Source organism: Periophthalmus magnuspinnatus, chromosome 24, assembly GCF_009829125.3.
Source record: "Periophthalmus magnuspinnatus isolate fPerMag1 chromosome 24, fPerMag1.2.pri, whole genome shotgun sequence".
Taxonomy (NCBI): domain Eukaryota; kingdom Metazoa; phylum Chordata; class Actinopteri; order Gobiiformes; family Gobiidae; genus Periophthalmus; species Periophthalmus magnuspinnatus.
The window spans coordinates 17,218,358-17,244,400 of record NC_047149.1 but is presented as its reverse complement, the minus strand read 5'-3'; the positions used below and the strand labels follow the sequence as shown (position 1 = coordinate 17,244,400).

Sequence of the window (26,043 nt, the reverse complement as noted above, 5' to 3'; positions counted from 1 at the left end):
TTTTGAGTCAACAGTGGTAAGGTCCAGTCAAAGTTGTTGCATTTCATTGTGGCATTTTGCGAACTGCTTTGAGTATTGTGACCAGCAAAAACATCTGATTAACGTCCCTTCACATGGCACTGTGTCCATTCAGCCTGTGATTGTTTTCAATGTTAAGTCAGTTTAAAAATGTAAAACTACAGGCTGTGATGAGATTGTTTTTTTCTTAACCAGTTATAACAAAACTGTTTTGGAGAAGTCATGGAGGCCAACAACTAAACATATCAAGACAGTACCTTTTAAAAGCCTTTGAAACAACTGCATCCTATAAGTGTTGTGAAAGCAGGTTACGTTCATCACTGTGATAAAGCAGGGGACTAAGTGCTTTTTTATGCCATCTGAATTCAAATACATGAAGTTACATGACCCATCTCCCATTTCATCTCCCAAGTATAAAGTTTACAACTCAACTCTCCCAGGCGAGTCCATCTCCCACTTTTTTGTCTGAAAATGTTTTGAAAAATGTGAACTTTTTTAAAACCCATGTTTATTTTTTATTAGGATACATTTTCCAAATATCAAAAGTCAATTCTAAAAAGAACCTGTAAAATAACTGTAGCCTCTTGTTACATTAGGAATGAGGTTGCAAAACTATTTTATAGAAAAACAAAAACAACAGTAGAAAAAGGTGTCCTATTGAAAGTTGTGAACTGTTAGATGTAACCACTCTTGGTAAACACATTCTGTATTTACATTATGTAGTGACAAAGGGCAATGAACAGTCCTCAAACAAGCTTACATCAGAAAGGTCCCATGTTGTAGTACTGACAAAAAGTACAATAATTTACCAGGTTAGCCTCGTATCTACTCTCCGCTTTGATTATCAGTGCATCCCTAAAGATTTTCATTCTGTGACATATAAGACACACTAACTTCTTTCTTTGTAAAATAAACAGTTAAAGAGAACTCACTATTAAAAAAATAAAAACATGCTACAAATGTTAAGCTAACAAAGTGGTTCTTTTGTTCCCTCGGAGAGAGCGAGGATATAAATTTTCTTTGTTTTGAAAATCAGAGGTTTCGATGTGTCCTCTCCATCTCAGTCAAGGTTTCTCAAAGTGGTTGTGGGTCAAAGGTCAACATGGCCACTTCCACTCTGCAAAAGCAAAAATTTAAGAGGCATTCATTTGGAAATAGAGCACCAGTTGGACACAGGGTCAGATAATCTCCAAACTTTATAACGTTTAGAACTGCAAAGATGAGCAAAATATTGGAAAAAACAGGCCTTGTAAGGCTCTGCAGTAATGGTAATTGTCAGTGATATGCTTGGATTGTTTAAAGGAGATGGATGGTCTACAGCCGTTCCTTCCTGGCACTAAAAGTATAAGATTTGGAGCAGAGTTGAGACTTTGCTATTTGACAGAAAAATGGACTTCCTCCAATGATTACAATTCTGTATTGTCTGTTTTTATTAAGTCAAAATAAAAATGGATCGATCAGAATACAAAACATAATATATAAAAAAAAACTAAAAACATTGGTCATATTGCCCAGCCCTAGGCTTTTGGAAAATTTGAATATTGAGTATATTGTATAAATACAAGTAAATGGTGTATAAATATATATTAACAATATAATAACAATATATAAGTAAACAAGTAAACGATTAAAAAGGCTGTAAAAAGACTTCATTCAAATTTTAAATAAAACAGACTTTCAGTGTGTCAGTGTCTTTTATTAGTTCACTTTGCATCTGTTGTGGTGAATCTTCACCACAACAGATGAAAGCCTGTTATAGCACATTTCTGCCAATCTATCAGAATATTGTATTACATACATTTTTGCCAGTATCACCTGCCACTATATGGTACTACTACTACTACACCTTCTGTGATTACCTGTGTCAGTCAATCCTCCTCCTCAGCCAATTCAGTCTCTTTATGAACCACCACTCGGGTTACAGACATGTCAGGATGCTGCTCTTTGGCCTCCTTTATGGCCTGGGCTAGTGCCTGTAGTGGCCATGGGCAACCACACAGGGGCAGCATCACAAACAGCAGGCAGTGGTGCAGGAAAAGTAAACATAAGAAGCAAAAACAGAAAATGATACAAATGCTGGATTTATAAATCAAGTCTTGATCCATGTTTTTTATGGATCATCAAATCAGATTAATGAGAATCTGATCACTTCAAATGTAAGGCTATTGCAATTTCTTACATTTGCTCATGTTTAAATCCAGCAGGAGACAAACAAGCAAAATAAATGACCACGTATAAGGCACCATGCACAATAAGGACAAATGTATCAAGTTATTTAAGTGTGACAAAATGTTGCCAACTTTTAATATTTCATGAGAACTCAAAAGCAAACAGCAGTTCAACATAAATACTGGAGAAATTAAAATGTATGTTTAATGTAGAATAATTAAAAATGTGTCTTGGTTTTTAATTCCTAATCAGTAAGTTATGAACAGATAATGTACCAGGTGTCACCACAACTTCATTCAAGTATCACCTAAAGTAGCTAAAGGGGCCAACAGTAAAATAAAATGGTGGATTAGACCATAATCCGTTGTGGGAATAAAACTGACCTCATCATGGTCGATGTCGCAGTCCCCGGTGATGACAATGCGCTTCTCAATCCTGGTTTCTGAGAGTCCACCCTTCAGAGTCTGAAATTGGAAAAGAAATCAGTATCATGTTTAGTGCGGCTGTTCCCAAAATGGCGCCTGGGGTCAACTGGGGGCCATAGAGAAAAACAAATTGGCTCCGTGCACAACGGCCTAGAAGAGTAATCATGGCCCTTTCTGCCAGTATTTCAAAGAAAACATTTTAAAATAACGCCACACACTGATATAATACACATAAAACAATTGTGATTACTTTATTTTGAATTGTAGTTTATGTTCTTTATTTATATTTTAGTTTTATATTAAGTTAGAATGAGGGGCTGTTATTTGAACACAAACCTTGGTAATGTGTGTGGTTGTCGTGGTACATAGCGATTCAGAGGTGATTGTCTGAGCAGTCATCAACACTCCGGGTTCAGCATCGCCATTCCCTTCCAACTAAAATGACAGAAGACAGTATTGTATTAACATTTTGCACTAACAGTAAATAGTATTCGGTCTAGTTTATATTCCTGTGGAGAAATAAGCCATTAAAGACATGCAGTTATCTACTCAGGTCTCTCTAGTGTGCCTGTCTGTATTGTGCACCTGTGCGGCTTCATATGTGATGGTCTTGGTTTCCGTGTGAACGATGGGCACCTCTTTTGTGGCTATTTCAGTTTTCTGCGCTGCAAACGTGTCTGAAATAGTCACCATCTCCGTCTTTACCACCGGAGGCTAAAGGAGGGAGGAAAAAAGAGAGAGAAGTGGGGGGAAAGAAAGAGGTTAATATAATAAGGATTAGACTGTTAGTATTTTCTTCATTTGTAACTAACATAATAAAGCCCTTTGCTTTTTGAATACAACCAGCTATATTCCTAAAAACTAAGCGCATGCCCCAAATAAGCAAAAAGCATGCGAAAACAGAAGCCCCCATAGTCTTTCATTAAAAGGCAGAAAGACAACAGTGATGAGATGGTTCATGCAACGTAATATGGTCCAACATCAACAAAACTACAATACGGGACATCCAAGACTCGGGAACACCACAGCACAAACATTAATAAGACATAAAAAGTGAATGGTACAAAAAACAAACCTGTAAATGAACAAACACTCATAATGTAAACATGCAAAGATGGCTCAGAAATGACTGAAATGGCAGTTCTAAAATGTTTGGCAATAATGTCTCTAGTAATAGTTTTCAAATAGCCAATGTGAAACAACACTGCCAAACATGTGAAGGACATACAATACAAAAACATGCACACACAGTATACAAGGCAAAAAGCATGCACCCCAAAGCACCATGCAATCCCAAATTAAGCCCCATTTTTCCACAACAACGTAGAGCTATATGGAAAGTTGGCTACTACATTTAAAATCATATTATCCATGAATAAATACTGAATTATATAATTACGTATATGATAGTAATGAAACACCAGCACATCAGACATGTCTCTTAACTTAAAATGGATTCATAAATACTACATTAATATGAAAAACGTGGTTGGTTGATAATATGGGGCTTAAATATATTCATGCAAGCAGGAAGGAAACCAGCACTGTGGAAAGCAGGAAGAAGCCAAATGGGTGTCTAAGTTTGGGAAAAGCCGATGGGCGTTTCGCAGTCGCCGTGGAGATGAATTTACCTCAGTGCAACAAATAACCTGCGGGTGGCGCTCTGTCTCCACTGTCACAGGTTGGCCATTCATTTTGGGCTCTTCTTCTAGTGTAGCATCTTCGTCAGCCAATGGGAGGCCGTTGGGGGCTTCCTCAGGGGTCACCATCGGGTCATCTGTGCTTTCCTCAATCTCAGGCTCTGCAATTGGTTTCTCTTCTACAACTGTTGCTTCTTCTTTGGGCTGGGCTACTTCTTTGGTCTCTTCCACTACTTGTTGTGCCTCAGTTGGGGGCGCGTCTTGGGCAACAGGAGGCGAGTCAGTTGAAGTGTCATTTTTTACTTGCTCCTCCTCTATCTCTTCCTCTTTCTCCTCTGGTATTTGGGTGTGGGATATAGAAACTGTAACATTCGGGTGGTACTCTGCCTCTTCCTCACTTTCGCTTTCAGATGACACACTTTCTTGTTTACACGGTTTCTCCTCCTCTGATACTGTCATTGCCTCTTCTATCTTCACCACTGGCTCGCTCGGCACTTTTTCAACCGTTACAATCATGGGTTTGGTTGCTTTGGAAACTTCTTGGACAACAACTGTTTCTTCAATTTCAACTTCAGCAGTCTATACGCACACATACGACACACACACACATGCATGTTCCACAGTGAGATGCACATACACACAACAGACGCATGGGGACAGAAACAAAAGCATAAAATGATCATTGGGAATACAAAATAAACAATAACTGAAAATACAGGGTTAAATGACGATGAACTGTGGAAGTATATGTATAAATATGTTAAATTATACACATGGATGAGAGATGCAGCCAATGGAGGATGATGGAAACCATTAAATCTGTATGGAAAAAAAAAAATTAAAGCTAAGGGCACCTTCACAAGTTCTTTGGGTTCAGAGGTCACGATTTCAACCGGGGATGTTTCTAGTTGAGACACGATGACCTGCACAACAAAAAGGTTGCCATGACAATCACACAACAGGGATGACATCATTATAGTACAACTCAAGATGGCACTGTAACACAAAGAAATGGTTGTATCTGTAACTTAATCATCCACTGTAGGGTCACATTTTTTACTTTAATTTCAAAACAGCACTGCACAAAAGGCTTAGAATAACCATTTGGGGAAAGGAAACAAATACGAGCAAAAGAATTGAGCTGAAAAAAAGAAAAATTTCAAGGTAAAAAACATACAAAAAAGCACATCTGTTTGACAAAACATCAAACAGGTCAAATATAACAAAATTCAAAGCAATTTTCTACTGCATTTTAGAGACATACATGCTAATTGCTTAATCTCAATAAACAACAGCTATTGTCCTCCGACATCCACAGGTTGTGCTAAACATGTATTTTAATTGACCATGCTTAAAATGCTCATTAAGGTTGAATGCTTGATGGTATAAAATATTGCAAGCATTCGTAGATAATGCAATACAGGTATTTATCATCTGCTTAGCATAATAATATATGCTAGCAAAACAAGCCAGGAGCAAAATTCCCTGTTCTAGGCTATAGAATATGACATAACATTCAAACTCCATGCTAATGAAGATAGCAGGAGCACCTGATTGGCAGAGTGTGTAGACAAAGGTGTGGCTGTAGCATCTAGTTTTGAGATGTAAAGATCAGCGAAATATCCAGAGTTTGTACCAAAGAGAATTGATACTATTTCATCTTCAAGACTCTACAGAGACACAAGAACAGATAGAAGAGTATATAGAAAGATTTGTCTACTAGTTTCCACACAAAAAGACACACACATAAGCTGTAGATGTATCCAAGGGTTTTGTAATGGCCGTTGCCATAGAGATTGAGCTTTTTGAATGGTGAAAATTCCTCAAAATGTTGCCTATAACAGGAAACCCATTAATATAAATCTCTGGCTGAAAAAAGATGAATTAGTGTAAAACGTAAATACACTGCAACCACCAGCACTTTTCTTTAAGTTGCAGTCACAAACATCCACAGACGTACCACGGGCTGAGGCTGAACGCGTATCGTTGCAGGAGAGGAGGTGAGGCGTTTCTCCCACAGGTTGGGCTGAGGAGGAGAGGGGGGCGGGGCCTCCATAAAGGAGCGCTTGAGCTGGCTAATGCTAGCTTGGTGTTTCAGAACCTCATCCTGGGTCTTATCATGGTCCTATTGGGTTTGGGGTAGATGGGTAAGGAGAGGTGGGGAGCGAGGGAGAGAGGATGAAATTTGGGTATGAAAATGCATATGGGAACAGGTGGGAGAAAGAGGGGAAGGGGGCAGAGGAACAGGGGCAATCTTGGTTCATAAAAGGTTATAAGAACTTTAGTCTGTCAATCAAAAAGGACAACAAGATGGATGCAGAGTCTCACTGGAGCACTTTGTTGGAAACCCTCAAGGAATCTACTTATTTTTAAACAAATATGCTGGTATTTTAAATTGGAGTACTATTTGTAGAACCAGTGCTGCAGTGAAACAGGGCTGATCTATCTTATTAAGCAGTTTTTCCTCACACCAACACACAACATGGAGCTGATAATGATATTACACCAACTGTGACCTTTAGGATAGCAGATCTCTGGAGCACTGTCAGAATCAGTCAAACATAGTCTTGACTAGAAAATAACTCTTTCCTCCATAGCACATAGCATTTTATATAAATTATGATATTGCTTGTTTTGATAGTAGAAAAGAGTAATATTTTCATTGCACTAGTACACCTTAATACAGACTTTTTTGCCTATCATAATAACACATTTTGAAATGCGATATATTGCTACAGAAAATCAAGAATCTCAATAAAAAGTATTAATGAAAGTAATTTATGCCACATACTATCCCTAAAGCAGGATAATCCCAGTAATCAAATATTAAACTTCAAAAAAATAAAAAGTTATCCACTAGTGCAAAGAAAATGTACAATCTATACATACTGAGCGCCAAAATCCCCTGATGGATTGATATAGTAATGATTGCAGCAAGCCTACAAACATATGCAATTCTTAATACCATTTTCAGTTCCATGTTGGTCTTTAAAAAAGGAAAACATTTTGCTTTTAGTATGTTATCAGATCACACTGTTTGCATAAAGGCAATTACCACAAATGTGGTTCCACAGAAGGAAACTATTAGTTGGGTTAGGCACTCAGAACACTGATCAACACTGAAGCACTCAACATGCACAGAGCATGCATATCAATGCATTGGACGTCACATTCCCACACCTCTTTGACCTCATCACAAAGCAGCCATTGTAAACAGACAGCATGGGAACAGGGCAGTAGCAGTGTTATAACGAATTCATTATCGAGTTTATATCACATTAGGGTCACAACTTATAATTGTTTGACCAATCGACTACTAAAATAATCTATATCTATTGTGCAGTTAATTTTTAACCAAACAAAGATTGAAATATGGTGAATGAAAACTTCTGAAGAGAGAATAGAAGTGTATTACAGATTAAAAAAATAATCATTATTATTGTTTGAGATTTATCATCTTTGTTTTACAAATATCTTTTCGTATTTTTTAGAGTTTGTATAGTCCAGATGATGATTGCTATTTTCAAAATATGACTATTATTTTTTATCACTGTCGACTAGTCACGAATAGTTGAATAATCGTTTCAGTGCTGTAGCGTATTAACAAGAGAATGTTCCCTGCTAGCTGTAATTGGCCAATTTGTTGGAAAAGACACCAAACCAAATGAGTATAAAACACGTGGAAATCTCTGCATTTACAAAGCTCAGTTCATAGGCAAGACATGCACAGAGGCTGAGAGCACGAAAGGCCGGTCTGATACAGAACAAAGGAAGTTATAGTTCTGATGGCGTCAGAGTACATAGAAACATGTAGTTCTTATTCTCAGCCATCAGAGGGAGTCAGTACCAACCTCCAACATTAAATTACTGTGCCTCACATAAATATTGTCCCCATGCACAGAACTCTGAAAAGCAGACATATAACATAAATAAAACATATGTAGAAACTGTGTGAACCAAATAATAGTGAATGTGTAAAAATACAGGACAAACACAATTAACAAAAAATACAAACTGAAAATGCAACGAGCTTCAAGAGCTACAGAATCACCATCAATTAAAATGTAAAACCAAAAGCCACAACCAGCATCCCAACAAAAAAAGCGTGCCAATATAGGACCTGCTTTTCCAATACAGGAAATGAGAACATGTTTAACGCAATTATAACTAAAACTTTATAAATTCCTGATTGGAAATTCAGACCATATGAAACCACCAAACCAAGTGAGCACCAATGATTGACAGACCACTACAAAAACAGGTAATAGTTTGAACCTGAGAAGGAGCAGCTTCACTGGCTCCAAGTGACTGCTGAGTGCATTAAAATCATTGAGAGGGATAGGTTAGGTTTGTTGCCATACACTCTTATAATATGTTCTTATAATAACTGAATTGAACTGAACGCTGACAGACCTGTGTGGTGGCAGTCTTAGCTTCACCAGGACTCAAATCCACCTTGAATATTAGTGATAATGGTCAAAATAATAAATATATGGATATCAAAATTAAAAAGGTAAATGATTATGGGAAATGTTAATGGACTTTGTATTAGCCATGTCTTAGCAAGTGTATTGTTCACTTGTTGCTGAAAATACCACTTGTATGATTTGTGCCTATATATAACATTTCATTGACTAGTGTACACTAAACTAAAACAATAAATATTTAGGTTTTATTTTATTGAAATGTTTTCACTTATGTTTATCTTGTTGTATATACATATAATTAACAGATTTAAAGGTTCAACCCTATATACACTCAGTGATCTACAAACCTATATGTTTGAACTTGCATCATACCACAAAGGCAAAAGGTTGAAAAAAATAACACATTTACAATACTGCATTGATGACTTATTTAAAACTACATCTGAACTGTACTATACAACTATACAGAAGCAACTCAAGCAAGTAGAAAATCTAAAATGTGCCCTGCATGTTTTTGAAACTATCGAAAAAGGCAAAGCACATTGAAAAGGGGCAAATTTAGGTTAGAAAGAATGAATATAACTGCTATTCTGCTATATCTGTGTCCACCTTTGCCTGCTATCTCTATGGCTACCCTACACTATTTTGCTATATTTAGTCTACTTCTCACTATTTACAAAATTTACAGCTTAACAGGTATTTGAACACTACTACTAATTCTTCATATTAAAACAGTGAGGTTTGAGGGAGGGGACAAAGGCAAAACTCACGCAAGGATTTAAGCAAGGAGGAGATAGTCACAGTGGAAAAAGCAACATAGGTAGAGGAGACAGGGGTCTAAGCGTATTTGTTTAGTCTACGCCGCTGGATCACACATATCTTGAGTCCACATCTGTTGCCTTAAGTGTGATGGCATGTATGTCTGCATGTTAGAGCTGAAGTGGCTATCATCAAATTCAATGGCATTTTCTGTCATAAACATAGGAAGTACTGCTCTTCTTTGGCGAGGGATCACACTCTCCATGTAAAACAATGTAAGCCCCAGAGGTGTCGCCAAAATTAAGGCTAGCACCAACGACTGGCTCGCAGTTAGCATTACAACTAATAGAAACACCACTAAGAGAATGGGAAGGAAAAATGGAGAGGGGTTGAGGAGGTATTGGTGTAAGGATGCTGTAAGGAGGGTGGGAGAGAGGGAGGAGCGAGTGAGTAGAAAATAGGAGGAGAGTTGAGAGGAGAGAGCGGAGGAGGCAGAGGGGGGGAGGGAGTAGACGACAGGTGCTAGTGTGCTTGATGTAAGCACAGGCAGGTGTAGATGCGTTTGAACCAAAGGGAGAGTGGAAACCCAAGTCAAAAGCTTAGAAGGAAGGTGGCATGTCAGATATACTAACAGACAATGCCATTTTTGTGCTATGTAATTTTTGTACACATTGAAGTTCATAGTTATTGATTTAGAGACACTGGCAGCAAATGTCTTAACTTTTTCAACACTCACGTACAAATTTGGAGTGCATACTTTCTTTGACATTGCTGCAAGTATTTTTGTCATAATGTGTACTTTCTGGCCCATAACCACCAGAAAATAAAAAAGATAGTAAAAGTACTTGATCCTTTGTTTAAGACAGTACCAGCGCTGCCAAGTTGCAATAGTTCCAATCTCACAATGCTCTTCTGCTTCCAAATGCTGGGAATTACACAGCATTTGGGAGGGCTGTGATGATGAAAGGGTAAGGATGGGGAGATGGTCAAAATCACAAAGAGGGGAGAGATTGGCGGGTAGGATCCATGTGTTGACAGAGGTGCTAGTGTCTTCCGTATGGGCGTCATCTTCGGAGATATCAGATAGGGCGCGTTCAAGCTCGGAAATTGTGTCCAAGGAAGGAGGAATGGAGGAGAGGGAAGATGATGATGAGAAAGAAAGAGGGAACATAAACATGGACTAGCGTGCAAAGTGAATAAGCAAAATGAAAATTAAAAAATATTGTGAAGTGATAGCATGCAAAGAAGAAATCAAATGAGTGAAGGAGAAAGAGAGGAAAAGAGACAAGGCATTAGTCAGTGAAAACACATCACAGTAGGTTAAAATGCAGTGCAGAGTACACAATGTGCCAAAACAGCTTAAACAGGAAGCCACCGAGGGGCAAGAGACCGGGGCAAGTCCACAGTGCTGGGGGTAAGAGGGTGAGGGAACAGTAGAGGGAGAAGTGGAGGCATGCGGAACAAAGAACTCTCATAATACTGCTGTCTATCTGCCACTATGGATACTATGGCCCATATTGTTGGACACATGATTAAGTTAATACTGATAACAGAAGAAAAATGAACGGGGCAGAACGGTCAAATTCCCCTAAGAAATAATAAACTCATTGTATATAATCCTGACCGTAACTATGCCAACAGTCTAAGCCTGCAGACATGTCAAAACACAGTGCATCATATGAGGGTTTATAAAATAAGGGTCATTGTACTACTGTACTGATACAAACCTTGGAGTCAGAGTTAAGCTCTAGGTGAGGCTCACGGCCGTTCTCTCCTGCACTGGTGTCGGTGATGCTTATCATTGGTGCTAAAAACAAACACGAAGACAAACATTTTAGCAATAGGTTGTATTCAAACGACATGACCACATTTTAAAATACCTATAGTCTAAAATGATGGCAAATCATGATTTTGCTGTTTAGCTGTCTGATTGCAAATTTGTTGACCTGGTTTATCGGTAATATTTTTATAATTACTGGGTCTATCCATATAAAACAAAAACTGAGAGGAACATATTCTCGGTTAGCACAAATAAAAATCAGTGAAATTTATCTGAACTTATATAACACCGAATTGAACGTGAACGCAACCCATTACTGTTTTTCTTGTATTGAAGGATAAAAGATTTTAGATTAAACTCTTTAGCCTCAACTCATGTAATCATTTGGGTGTAATTTTGTTCATCACAAATGTACAAACTTGTTCAGTAAAATGACATCAAAAACACTGTACATCTGGATGTTGCAGATCACAAAATCTTCAGCAGAGGGCAGTGCAACACAACCTACACATAACGAATGCCATCATAAAAGTTTATGGCTGAAGGCTAGATTACAACCTGAAGGATTTTTTAGACTACTAATTACATATTTGCATGAAACAACGTGATAATTCAATCAAACAAGTAGTTAAAATAAATGCCAATGCCAACCCTATACTTTGTCATGAATCACTGTGTTGTAGGGTTCACAGACCTGTCACATTTCTTTCATTTTATAAACCTCTTTGTTGTTTGACATTCTTTTCAACACTGTCTTTTCTGTGTCCCTCTTTCTGTTCAAAAGGAAACATATGCTGCAGCTATTTCCTGCATCAGTGAGCCATGAGCTGTTCATATCCAAACACACACGGACACACACGCATTTTCACAGGCAGATTTCACTTGGTCGTTTTCATTCATTCAGATACAAACTATTCTACGGATTTAACAATTACCTCCATCGAGACTGCGACTGATGCGTTTTGACGAGGTGCGTTCAAAGTTGGGTGCGGGTCGGTCTATGAGGGAACTGGCCACTCTGGTCTGAGCTTGGGTCCGGCCGCTGTATCGGAATTTTGAACCCAGAGTCAAGAACCGTGCCTTGTTTGGAGGTTCTGGTGTATTTAATCTAGAAGAATGAGACAGATGATGAGCAATTTTTTTGTAAGTGATGAGAACCCATTATATTGGTCTTTGCCAGTGACAAAACGCCACCTGTAGTCAGATTGCACCACAAATTCTAATGTAAACAAACATTAAACTGGAGCAGGAAAAGGTATTAACTGCCCAACTATGTATGACAATGTGTACAGTTAGGAAATTTCTACAACACCATGGATTTGGATTGGACAAAATACAGCAACTTCTAAAAACGTGAAAGCATCAAAGGTCACCGAGTTATGCTCAAAATGAAAATCAAGTACTACTATTTTGTTGTATTTCCATACAACTTTCAGATCTTTGCTTAATTAATTTATTTCATTCACTTTCAATAAGACTGTTAAAATCTGCCATATAACTTGAAAATGGCCTGACTCCCTGTGTGACAATGAATTTGCCATTATACAGTGGACCCAACATTCACATATATGATGCATGTATACTAAAACAAATTAGACTGATAAAACTTACAGAACCTACTGCATTAAAAACAGGGTTAGTACTGTTTCAGCTTTGGCAATAACATGACGTACAAGTGTTTCTATGACAACAGGCAGAAATATTGAATCTCCTCCTCTGACAGGATATTAAAGATTATTGTCCTCGGTTTTCTACACAGGCAACGCAAATGGGTTATCTCTGTGTTCTATTTCGTGGCAATAGACCAAAGCCTTATCAATCCCTTTTAGTCTGTGCCTTAATGAAATACATAACAAAGCTATTGTGTTTATCCCAGATTAAAAAGTGAAGTGTGAAGTTGTTTTATTCATGATGATTGACATCTATCATTTACGTTGTCCAATAGATTACCATTCATTTTGTATGTTACCAGCTTTATATAATCAAACTTTCTGAATCATAAAGTTAATGTGATGAAAATAGTAAACAGAAAGGGAAAATACAGTTATATCTTACTGTTTATGAGTATAGATTGAATTGAACGGGCCTGTATCAAATTTTCTTCCCATGTATTTAAGCAAATGTTATCTTGGCCCAGTACAGATATATTATATAAGCAGCTGTTTCTGGATCTAATTATTAAGCAAGTCAGAGAATCAGGAAGTGCATGGCTAGCATGGTAGTCATCAGCAAATCTCTGTTCACTGAAAGTTGTGAAAAGGGCTTATAAATTCATCGCAGTGAATAACTAGAAGAATGGTCTGAATTCATAAGGTAAGTGAGGAATAACTCACTGCAAACGCAAATATTTCATTTTTTAGCTCCTAGTTTTATACTATGACCTGGATAATCCTGATTATCGATTATGCAAACAGTCTTGACATCCCCAGTGTGGTTTGTACCTGAAGAAGCTGTGATTCTCCACACAGACTTTCCACAGTCGTTTGGCCAACCGATGGTTCTGCAGCTTAAAGCCCACCGTGCTCTCAAACTGTTCTGCCTGAAAAAGAAAAATGTATTCAGCAAAAACAAGACTTTAAGGTTGTATCGTCTGTGAGTACATACCTCTCCTGGTCTAATCTTGATGTAGAAGTTGTTCCTCTTGTATGAAATCTTCAGTATTTTGGGCCATGCAAATCGGTTTATTCTGAGTTTGTCTTTGTAAACCAGGAGTCCATTAGCACACACTCCTAACATGATGTCAACACCCTCAGAGTCCTATGAAAGGAAATAACATGTTAATGTCTTTTTATTGAGAGGGGTTTTAAAACTTTTAGATGCTTAAAACTGCTGGGCTGATATCCAAATAAAGTAATGTGAACCAAACCACTCTAGTTGGGTGATGGGAGAACAATTCACTAACAAAGCTTTTAAGTCCAAGGCCATCTGGCAACAGGGTTATTGATTACAGTAGTGAATACACAGGAAAAATCTGTTGCACTAATGGAAGATACAATATGTTGATAATGGACAGTTTGACTCAGGCACACATCACATGGCGTTGGCATGCTATTAGCCACTCATCGATCGCTGTGTTGCTACACACTGACACGGTTCAGTACTTGGCTAGTGATCACACACAAGCACTCACTGATGCAACCCTAGATCATCCCCTTTGGCTTTCAGATGCCCAAGTAAACAAAGAGCTGCTATTGCCAGGAGACAGATATTTGCTTTATAAAGATCTCACTCCTGGTCCATTTCAAATTCAGCAAACATTGGTTAGCTCATAGCATTATTGCCCAAGTCATTTTTCATGTTTTTTTTTGCCAAAATGAACAGCCTATGTTAATAAAGATGGCAGGTGTAGTTTGTGTTTCTTTGGTTGTAAAAATATTTCTGATTGGCTGAGGATGAGACAATGATATTTATTAATGCAGTAAGGTTTAGAAAGTAAAATGAGATGGAAAATTTGACCAAAATATGACTTGGGCCATTATGCCATGAGGTCATTGTGTTATTTTATATGCATTAGATTTTTATAAACTAGTAATTATTTAACTGCTTTAGGTTCACAATACTTGTTTTGGAAATGGGGTATTAATATCGCGCAGACTAAACAGAACGGGACAGAAATAGGTCTTCCTCTTGATTTCCCACACATTTGGAATGCTGCTAAAATAGTCAACCACTTCCCTCTTCGATTTGCAAAAAACTGGAGCGTGAATTTAAAGGGGACTTGACATTTGTAAAGGCATAGGGCCAAATAGATTGGTTCTCAGCCTTTTTGGGGGCATTATATTGACTTACATTCATTTGATAGAGACTGAGCCTGACCTAAACCTACTTGCCTAACCTATTTTAACCCATATCTGATCTTAGACACATGTTGTTGATCTAATAATGAAAAATGGGGACCTGATTTTTGTCTCCATATGGTTGCAGGTCCCCAGTAATTGAGTGTGTACACAGCTTTTGGTCCCTATAATGTGATAAATACATTCCCCCACATTCTTGTATAATAATTGGTCTATTACATTGTATTGAGGTCTTTAGACACTGGAGCAGAATCACGCCTGCTGCTCATGACCTGTGCTCTATCCCACAGAGACAACCAACCTGTTCCCATGGCGATGGCCTCCAAGTGTTTGTACAGCTGCCACAGACCCACACATTCATACACACATACACACATTCATGCACACACCAGCACTGGCTACATCAGAGACGCTGGGCCTAATCCCATGTGTCAACAGGAAAGGGATAAAGAGAAAAGAAGATACCAGTGTTACCTTAGCATGGTGCAGGTCCACGCCGTACATGGATAACTTCTTGGCGTTTTCTAGAAATTGGACATCTGCCTGAGCAGGTGTCATACCCCTATAACAATACAAGTACAAACAATGTCCAATGAAGATGTGGCACTCTTGATTAAAACATCATGGATAAGCCATCGTATCAATTATTTTACTTGATGTAAAAATATATTAACCTGTGCATATCCATGTTGTCATAGCAAAGAACAATTCTAAATATATCTTTTGAATTGAGTAACATAATACAATAACTTATTTTAATAGTTGTAGTGAATTATGGGAAGAGGCACTTTTGTTTTCATGAACTTCAGGTTGATCCAAATTTCGCCCTGTTGCCATATCAAATCACAATTCAAGGTATCTTTTCTTTACTCAGAAGTCCTCAATATGTTGACCAATAAACAGGAAGCTGAAATCCAAGAATTGTATGTCTTTTCTGACCTGTGAGACTTGTGGAGCTCAAGAATCTTCTCCTCCATTTCTTTGTTCTGATTGGGTGCAAACGTCAGCTGACTCATGTAGTCGAGGGGCTTCGGCTGGTCGGGCTCATAGTCTCCGAGTTCAGCCTGTAATTTACAAAACACAGGTTAGTGATAGAATATTTAGGCAGCCGCCCACATGCATAGCCCCACAGATAACAGAACATGCATGCCATACCTGCAGTTAGGCCTGACAAGATTATACATTTTCAAGTGTGATATATTGGTTGTTATATGTTAGTTGTTCCACTCTGGCCTCTGAAACTTGTGAAAACTCATCACGGTGAATAATTATAACTCATCACAGGGAATAATTAAGATGCTAGGAATGCATAAAGTAAGTGAGGAATAACTTTAAATCAACAAACTGTTTAGAATTACCTATTTCTGTTTTTTTACATTTTTAAACATAAAAATCTGGAGCAGCAACTTAAAGTAACTTAAGAGCAGTAGAGGGTTGAATAAGTAACTTGTATGACTTATCTTGGAAAAAAAAAGAAAATAGAAAAGGTTCTCCACAAGTGCAAAAAAAACATACACACACAATAAATTGGAAGCCCCAAAAATGTTTTTACATCCACTGAGAAGTTGATACAGTAATTATTGTGACAAGCCTACTTGGAGTGTGTAGGACCCCAGCAGAGCGTGCGTGACAAAGGAGCAGGGCAGTTTACCAGAGGCCACATCCTCACGAAGCTGAAGACACAACAGGTACCTGACGAAAAGAAAGGAGACGGGAGAAGGATTTAGCTTTCAATCGGAGTCTAAACAAGAAAATGAAAACCTCTTTGTAAGCAGCTTTGAACGGCTCTAGTGTTCATGACAACAATGAAGTGGAGCCAAATTGCCCTCTTTTCAATCAGCTTTGCAGGATTAAATGTCTTTCTTTCAATTTACGGTTTTATTGTATGATTTTTGATGGTAGCACAGTAATCTTGACTTTCACAAACTTTAAAAGATTCACAGATACAAATATTTAAGGTTGTGTTAGTCATAAGGAGGCCATTCTTAAACTTCAGTCATCCAATCAAAGTGTTTTTTTCTCACTACACTTTATTGCCCCCAAACAATCTTGCAATTCACCATTCAAACACTATCTTTCATCTTTAGGCTTACAACTGTGTGTGGGTAGATAAGAAGCATGACACTATAATATCCTTTAAAGTTTAAACCCAAAAAAAAGCGTAGATGGGGTTGTGGAAAATCACCATTGTAGACCATGAGTGCTGGTCATCTAAGGTAAGCGTCCAAGTGTGTGTGTGTGTGGGGTGTGTGTGTGTGTTTTGTGTTTCAGGTTAAGGAGCTGTCCGCCCCATTAGACATACATTCCACTCCTAAACGCTGTATGCCTCCAGCTAAAAACTTGTTGCGAGCATGCATATGTAGAAGTGTGTACTAGTAGTGGTGCTATATAAAAACAAGAATATAAATTAAACAGAAAAAAGGTAAATGAATTGTAGAAGGGTGTGATATTAAACTGAATTTGAATTAATTATCAGCAATACTAAAATTTCACACTAGATTTTGATACTAAGGAAAAGGTCCAATACTCAATATTGATTTTGATTCCACAAAGATAATCAATGTAATTTTTTGACACCATTTAGTAATAGTTTCTTTAATAATATCATGTGGTCAAATTATTAAGGAAAGTTCCAACCTTGTCCTATTGATTGGATTTGTTTGATTGGAGTATTGATAAGACTGGAGAGAAAAAAATGTGGTCTACTTTTCCACACCCTGTCTTCCGATTGGCTAGCCTTTGTCAGTGTCTGAGTGAGTGGTGGATTTAGCCAATCATACTGAAGTATGAAAACACAGATATAGCTTTAGGTAGGACATAACGCATCATAAACCTATAATATGTCCAAAAAGCATGATCAGATTAAATTGGGACCAAATTGCTTAGAAAATTGCTATCATTATTTTGCCATATCTTCCACCCCTCGCCTGGTTGTGTAAATACCTTGTAAGATCTTCTGTGAGCAGTGAGGGATCAGGAGGGTAAAACTTCACATTGAATGAAAACTGCCAGTTGTTGCCTGAAAAACAGAAATAAAGATTATAAATGTATGAGCAACAACGTTTTACAATCATTTAACTTCCATGTCTAAATATTTATAGCCCGTTTTGTTTAGAAATACTGAGAATGACAGTAGGCGGGGGCCGAAGAAAACTGAGCTGGGTGTGAATGAGGGCAACTAATGCAGAACAGCTTTTAGATGCAGTAATCCTGGTATATGGCATCCAAATACACACACAAACATGCAGCCGAGCATTGCATAACCATATTCTGGCCGTGAAAAATAAATACCCAGTAATCTTAATCGTCCATCATATTTATAATCATAAAGACATCACCAAACATGCCACATACTGGTATATTATAGTACATTCAATACAATAAAACTAGTGAAGCAAAAGAATGTCCATTGGGGGTTGAGTCACTGCAAAATAATTTCCTCCTTCAAGGTCATCGACAGACAAGTATTCATTTATGCACAGAAGATGCAATGACTCATCCCATGAATATGTAAAACAGACAAAATAGTGGACTATGAATCATGCCCAATGATAAAATCGGCAATTAACTTTAAAAAATTAATACATACATCAATACATTTATTAATTTTAAATCATGATTTCAATAATTTTCCAACCAATTACAAAAAAGTTCAGTAAATAATGTTTTACTATAATAAAAAAACAAAAACATGTTTTTTGTGCAATATGAGTGCTCCTTCTCTTCAGATTTATCACAAAACCATGGATATTAATAAGTGTATTCTTCCTCTGTGGCATAAAATTTGACAATTCATAAATTATTACCAAATAATTGCGGTTCTGTTTTGTTTCCCATAATCAAGCACCCCTAGTATATACAGTCATTCTCACACTAGTATGTTGCATTTGTATTTCTGGAAATTGCCTAGTCCTGTTGCAGTGTTCAGTGCTCAGGGTGTCCCTCGTGGCCACTTCCTGTTTCTATACAAACATCTATTCTCCCTCCAGAGCACAGTAAATCCCCCGACTTCAATGCTCAGGTTTTCTTCGAATAAAGGCGTTGTATTTGTCTATGTGCTTTCGCTCATCACTTCAACAAGTTACACAAGTAGGAATAACAGACTGGGCTATTCAAGTCACATTTTCTATAGTATTTCATTATGCATAATGTAAACAAAGATTATCCAAATCCATTTTATATTTTATTTTTTGCATATCCAATGAGCAAACCTTTTTATCGGTTATGTTTTGATTTCAACATGAACAAAGAATATCCTGACAAATAATTATTTGAACATATTCAGCAACTAATAAGAGGAAGTAAATTAAAATGGTTTTATTTAAACTCAATGGTACAGAATTTTCTCATGAGGTTGTTCTTAGACGTATTTTGCTTGGTCAATAGTAGATTTTTATAAACATTAATAACAGAAAATGCATTATAATTACATGTACCAATTGCTAGGTTTCAGATGACATCACAAGATTTTATAGGCCATTGATATTTAATACAGAAGAGCCACAGCTAAAATTAATATTGTTGAAATTGTCACTATGTTAAAAGTGTCTAAAGGTTAAAGGCGACACGAGTACTTGTGTTAAACTTTAACCATCACGCACGCTGGAAAGGTAACTGGACCAAATCCAGAGTTTCTGGGCCAAATCCCCGTCTCCTTCGGCTGAATTTAAAGTGTACTTGGGCCAAGAGGAGCATTTAAGGGCTCAGTGAGTTTAATACTGTGATGAATGGTTTGGATTGTTACCAAATCCTAACAGAGTTTTAATTGGTTGTATTACAAATGCCATAAACTATAATATTATGCTAAAATGCCTATCCATGTCATGTTATATTATCATTATAAACTATATATTTTCATAACTCTATAGCCAAAAACATAGCTATGCAAGGATATGAGTCATAACAAAATTAGCAAAAATTATATTTTACCTTTTCTGGCCTACCATCGACATTCCTACAAGCTCAAAATGTCAATCCTCTGAATCTTTTTCAATGTTCACGAAGTTAAGATGAAATCAAATTTGTGAGCTCCTCTTTTGAATCTAACTACGGAAATGGTCTCAATTGGCCCCAAATGTATATGCACTCTCTCATATAAAGCAGACATACATGGCGCTCCTAAACACACATAGGCACACACAAACATACACACAGCCTGCACCGTCTGTTACATTCCACTGATCCTTGGACCACAGGCTCAGCCACAGACAGCCACAAAACACAGGCATGCATGCTTAAAACACCATCCGACACTTAGAAAACCTATAGATTTAGAACACACCCAAACTCTCACTTCTTTCAAAATAACACTTTATGAGCTGAGCTAACAAGACTTTTTGTAGACTTAAAACGTTAGATTTTGGTGGATGTATTTGAGCTTCTATACCAATGTCTAAAGCAACAGGGGCAAGTTCAAGCACTAATATGATCAAATCCTTTTAGAATATACAGTAAATCTGGAGTTTTCAGAAGTTATATTAACAGCCATTTAATGCACAAAGACAAAAATTATAATGCAAAATTGCCATTTATAAGTGAAACACAATTAAAAACCTGTCTTGATGGGAGCTTCCAGCCATCAACAACCCCTAACAGGAATAGGCCCAGAATTTTTCAATGCAGCATAATCTAGCATTGTTTAGTTGTATTTAGTAATCAACATTTTAATAGCAATATTAAAAAGTCTAGTATAAGGTGCTACAACCTGAAACTCTATTAAATGTGAAACTGAACTTTGTGGAACTATTACATATACAATAAAAAATTAATTTAAATGTTCTTTTTGAATACTTCTCAGTTGCTGCATGTTGCCAATAAACAAAAGGTTAGGTGTGGCAACAGGCGCCAAATTTCCTTTAACCACGCTTGATAAAAAGATCAATAAATAATGCAACAGCGTGATCACTATCCAGTAACCTTTGGCTTGCGTCCACTACTGGCACAACTGCCATCAACTAGTGTCATGTATCCAACCCCATTTTGTCACGTTTTTAAACCTTGGTAACATAATCCTAAATGAGTGAAATCTAAAACTTACTGCGGATCTGTCGCTTGATTTCTTTAGTGGGATCCAACCAACACTGAAAGCATGAAAACAAAGATTAGAAGTTATAGACACTAGCTCTACCTATTGTGTGTTTTTTGTGTTATTGAACAAATACTATACCTTATGGTCATGGTTGTCTTTATATGTGAGACCGAAGTAATCCTTTTCCATCAGGTTGAGATGCTCACAAACTTTGAAGAATAAGTATTGGCCTTTCACTCGTTTCTAAAGAGAGAGACAGAAGATACAAAAGTAAATATTGGAATACAAATAAAAATGTACTATGTTCATTAGTTATAGCTTCAGTACGTAACTTTTCTGATGGCTTTCCAGCCTGCTTGTCTCCATGAAAATGTTATGCTTTTGCCTAGAATGTTCAACAAGGCAAAGCAACAACATCCCCATGGAGACAAGCAGGTGATAGATCCCCTACTAAAAAGTTACATAATTGCTCCCTCATCCTTTTAAATTTGAAATTCCCTCCGCAAAATGTGAGATTTAGTTAAGTAGAATCATATAAAATTTGGAAATATTTGGAATAATAATCCATCCACTTCAACTATATGGACGCAACACTTCAAAAACTTGATAGACACATCGTCTCCAAAATTATGACTATGACATTTACCACACATTCATTTCTGAAAAGAAAAAGGAAAATATTCAGGAAACAAAGCCCCACAGAGAAATGAAAGGTCAGACAGAAACGAGAGAACAAAAAAGAAAGAATGAAACGTTTGCATATTTGTTCCTTTTTCTCAGAAAGCAGCAGTTCTCAGAGATGGACATACAGACAGGCTTCAAGTGTGAAAAAAAGAGGATGAAGAAAGCATGCATTTTCTGCCATCTTGGGACACTGCAAGTATCTGTGCAATTTTCCTATATTTGTTCAGATGCTCAGCCAAACATACAGACAGACAGTTCAAGAATGCGACTGTTCTGTATCTGTCATGCAGTTTTATTACACATTTAATTTTACAGTTCTCAAATCTTTTTCTTTTTTTGTAAAAAGACACCTTTATGAAGACTTGGTTGTTTGAGCCATGTCTTAATTCCCCTGCCCATATGATTATATTGCTAATCAATTAATCTAGCAATTACTTTGTTGATTGGTCAATTCATTGCCTGTGATAAAGAAGATATTTTAACAAAATTTGACTCAGATAAAGCTAAAGAGATGTCAGTTGAGGCCATCCTGATGTAGCATATTTACATATCAAATAGGTTTATCATATAAAAACACTAAATTGACATGTTTCCTGTGTCTTTCGGGTGTAATAACTGTTCAAAATCTTAAAACCTACAAAATTCTTATGTAAAGTTATGGCATCTGTATATATTCCAAATAATGATACTATAACAAAATTTGCTGAAAATAATTTTAATATTTAATATATTAATATTTGTGATTGCATATCAAAGTAGCTGTGTGAAATTCCTTGTATGATATGCATTTATGAGGTTATGGTGCTCATAGTTTAGCTCACTATTTAATGCTTATGTGATGCTTAAATCCTGTTGTAACCAATGCTAATGAGATCCTTAGAAAAAAAGATTTAAGACCATGTGACCAACCAAATGCCCGCTTTGAACAAGTGCTTACCCATAAATAATCAAATTTTTTATGTAATATGCATGTCTATATACAGATACATGTTGTAACCAATGCTAATGAAATCCTTAGAAAAAAAGATTTAAGACCATGTGACCAACCAAATGAACAAGTGCTTACCCATAAATAATCACATTTTTATGTATTATGTAATATGCATGTCTATATACAGATACATAGATACAGAACAAAAAGTAATAGTAAAAATTTTAGAAGCAAAAAAAAAATAAAAAAATTCACTTTCATCAAAAAAGTAAACCAAAATTTGAAGTGCATATGGGGCAGTTTATGTCACATTGCCTCACCTTAGATATCTTAACTTTCCAAATGATATAATTTTTTTTATAGGAATGGTAATAGACCTAGTGAAAGAAAGTAAATGAAGTCAATTTCATCATTGTCTGGTTATGGTATCAATAATCTCAATAATCATAAGATAGTGACATAATAATCGTCACACTATGATATCGTGACATCTCTAGAACAAATATAAACTGCATGTTAGGAGCCTGCTGGCCAAAACAGAAAATGTAATCTCTGGAATGCATTGTGCATCTCTCCCTCACGACCAAACTATGCCAGAACGGCGGAGGGCTGGATGGATGTGTGTGTGTGAGTCCAGGACAATAGTGGTTAGCTGCTGTATCAGCGTTATCTGCTGACAGACAAAGAGCTACTGTTCAAACTGCCACATACACATGGGCACACACTGATGATGGGTGGTGCCATACTGTATCTTAGGGTTAGGCTCTGTCACCACAGCAAGCTGCCAGTCATGACTATTGACAAATGGGTACACTACACTCTCAGTTGGTACATTTTATAATATAAATGTCAACCAGGCCAGTCTAGCCCATCTCTTCATTACCTACAAATAACTATTATATATTCCTATTAAAGTGTTAAAAATGTCATGACTTTACAAGTACATTTCTAATAATCCTGTCTATCCATGGTTTTCATAACGATGAAAAATTAGAACAGTTGCTATAATGATTAATCATTTAAAACTAAATATTATTTCTTGTGAATGGGGAAAAGTCCTCAAAATCTTGCATACAACAGAAACCTAAAAGCCACAAACCTACAATCCAAATACTTGCATTTCAAAGTAAGTATGTGTGTAATGTGTAATCACAAAAACAGTGCTCTGTAAATTCCTTTTGGTGTTACCGAAAACCTGTGACACCAGTGTGAAGGCCATGTGATGTGGGGAGGTCCCGTTTGCATGTGAGGGGGGTCTATAATGTCCCACGTGCTTGTTAGGCAGCAGCAGATGCAGGCTTCTAATCTGGTGGGACCCCTGTAATCTGCCATGTTTGTGTGTGTGTGTTGGGCACCAGACAAGCCCCTGCAGCTTGCTCTGCTTTGATCGGCATTTATCCCCCATAAACCACACCCCACTGCACTGTACCAGATCCTGCCTTTGCCATCGCTTCACTTTGACTCAGAAAGTTAATAGCTCGACCACAAATAAGCACACTGGTATTAACCATTACATCAGAAAGGGTTACGTACTGCCTGCTTGACCCGCCAAAGTACACCAGACAGACAATATCACTCATGATTGTCTAAAGAACTAAAGACACTGTGCAAATTGGTTCATTTACTTAAAAAGACCAAATGGTAATCTGAAGGTATATCATGTAACTTTTCTGCGGTCCGCCTCCTGCTGGTCTCCATGGAGATTATTATTTCTGTGCCTCTAATGTTCCACAGTGGCATTAAAATTGTTCATCTCAATGGAGCAAGCAGATGACTGGAAATGAATACATTCAAGATAAAACGGTTTAATGTTATGCTGTGGAACATTCCTAGCAAAGGAATAACATCATTAAGACAAGCAGGTGGTAAATGCCTCACCAGAAAAGATACATAGTGCATCTTTATGCAAAGTTGACAAATTTTATAACAGCTACCTAAAAGTCTGCCAACTCCACTTCTAATATATTTATTTCTGTAACAATGCTGGTCGCTTTTGCCAAAACTACTTTACTTTATATAACCAATAAACAATGTAAGATTATTAAATTTGACAAGATTCATTCAAATAAAAGAAAACTGTATATAACAACAACTGTATATAACTGATTATATGTACAGTTTTGGTTGTCTTACCTCCACTTCGCAGGTATAGTCTGTCCCATCCAGGAGGGTCACATGACACACCACCAGCTTCATCTTGTTCTTCCTCACCAGTTTGAGTGGGGACTGGAAAAGCGAGGTCTGGGTCTCTTTCTCCCCTTCAGCAGGAGCCTGAGATGTTTCCTTTCCTAGCCCCTTCTGCTCTTCCTCCGTCTTCTCTTCTTCTGGGACAGCCTTCGTCTCGTCCTCTGCACTCTTGTCTTCACTCTTCTCCTCCTCTACTTTCTCTTCCCTCACAGGCTGACGGGAAAAATAGACCACAATGCAACAATTAAAAGGTTACAGACTACAGTCCCTCGGGGTAAACATGTAATCACGTTTGTGACATAATAAAACTGTCCCAAGTGTAGTGAGACCTGGTCTGCCTCACTATTCTTTTTGTCTGGAGCCAAATTGACTTTACTAAAACAAAATGGACTGCTTACAAAATTAAGGCGTTTATTTTTCTGGACTTTTGGAGTGGAGACTACAGTGGTGATGTCAATGGGCTGGGCCTGGGTGGTCTAAATGTGATCACTGGACAGAAATGTGAGTGTCTGGAGAGAATGGTCTTCTATGTTGTACACCAGACAAACTACAATGCGGAAGTCTTTGCAATGAATTCTGCAGTTACTTAAGGCAACTGATCTGCTTTTAGAGATGAAATACAGTGCAAAAAATAGCTTCTGTGAAATATAGGTTAATATAGATTCATTCAGAAAATCAAATACAAGTGACATTAAAATCACTTGCTCTAAAATAGTTAAGTCCAGTTGTTTTTTGAGTTCTTCTCTCAATATGTCATGACTTTCTGAGTGATGGCTGATGATGGCTTTGTTTTTGTGAACATTCAGTTGCAGGACCCAAGAAAATGTTAACTTTTGTAAAGAAAAAGATCAGACAAGGTCATTTAAATATTGTGCATAAAGCTGATAAATAAACAGTCCGGTTTGAGGTGTGATTCCAAATGTTATTTGTTCATGAGAATCCTTGCTCCTTGCTTGTCCACACCAAGGCTCAGATCTGTTTAAAATGGTTCAAAGCTGAGAGTGGGAGTGTGGTGACCCTTCAAAATTATTCAAAATCTAAATAAAACATTTTACTACAATAATAATAAAAAAGGTGCTTGTGTGCCTGCCCTGCTTCTGTGCTGATTCTTGTGATGGTTCAGTGTTAATCAGGATAAAAATGCATAAAAATTAGAAAGCAAAAGATTTAGTTCTATTTAAAACGAAGATCGTGTTCA

At 37.2% G+C, this 26,043-nt stretch overlaps 1 protein-coding gene across 10 annotated transcripts in view; it reads right to left on the bottom strand.

The window, feature by feature from the left end:
- The window catches only part of epb41l2 (erythrocyte membrane protein band 4.1 like 2), a 39,619-nt gene that overhangs the window by 732 nt on the left and 12,844 nt on the right, over positions 1–26,043 (bottom strand). The window contains exons 4-24 of one of the 10 annotated variants that reach the window (XM_033991460.2): positions 24,792–25,058; positions 21,182–21,286; positions 21,053–21,095; positions 17,959–18,034; positions 16,611–16,707; positions 15,955–16,079; positions 15,490–15,577; positions 13,823–13,975; positions 13,660–13,757; positions 12,154–12,326; positions 11,166–11,245; positions 8,666–8,707; positions 8,528–8,563; positions 6,213–6,377; positions 5,107–5,175; positions 4,244–4,831; positions 3,198–3,326; positions 2,949–3,047; positions 2,571–2,651; positions 1,878–1,991; positions 1–1,135 (exon numbers count right to left, since the gene is read on the bottom strand). The exon at positions 1–1,135 is cut by the window's left edge and continues 732 nt beyond it. In XM_033991460.2, the coding sequence (XP_033847351.1) occupies positions 1,887–1,991; positions 2,571–2,651; positions 2,949–3,047; positions 3,198–3,326; positions 4,244–4,831; positions 5,107–5,175; positions 6,213–6,377; positions 8,528–8,563; positions 8,666–8,707; positions 11,166–11,245; positions 12,154–12,326; positions 13,660–13,757; positions 13,823–13,975; positions 15,490–15,577; positions 15,955–16,079; positions 16,611–16,707; positions 17,959–18,034; positions 21,053–21,095; positions 21,182–21,286; positions 24,792–25,058 (2,619 nt within the window). In that variant the 3' untranslated portion in view covers positions 1–1,135; positions 1,878–1,886. Of the gene's footprint in view, positions 1,136–1,877; positions 1,992–2,570; positions 2,652–2,948; positions 3,048–3,197; positions 3,327–4,243; positions 4,832–5,106; positions 5,176–6,212; positions 6,378–8,103; positions 8,158–8,527; positions 8,564–8,665; positions 8,708–11,165; positions 11,246–12,153; positions 12,327–13,659; positions 13,758–13,822; positions 13,976–15,489; positions 15,578–15,954; positions 16,080–16,610; positions 16,708–17,958; positions 18,035–21,052; positions 21,096–21,181; positions 21,287–24,791; positions 25,059–26,043 lie in introns of all 10 variants that reach the window. The other 9 variants (XM_033991461.2, XM_055232098.1, XM_055232099.1 and 6 more) reach the window with 9 other exon arrangements.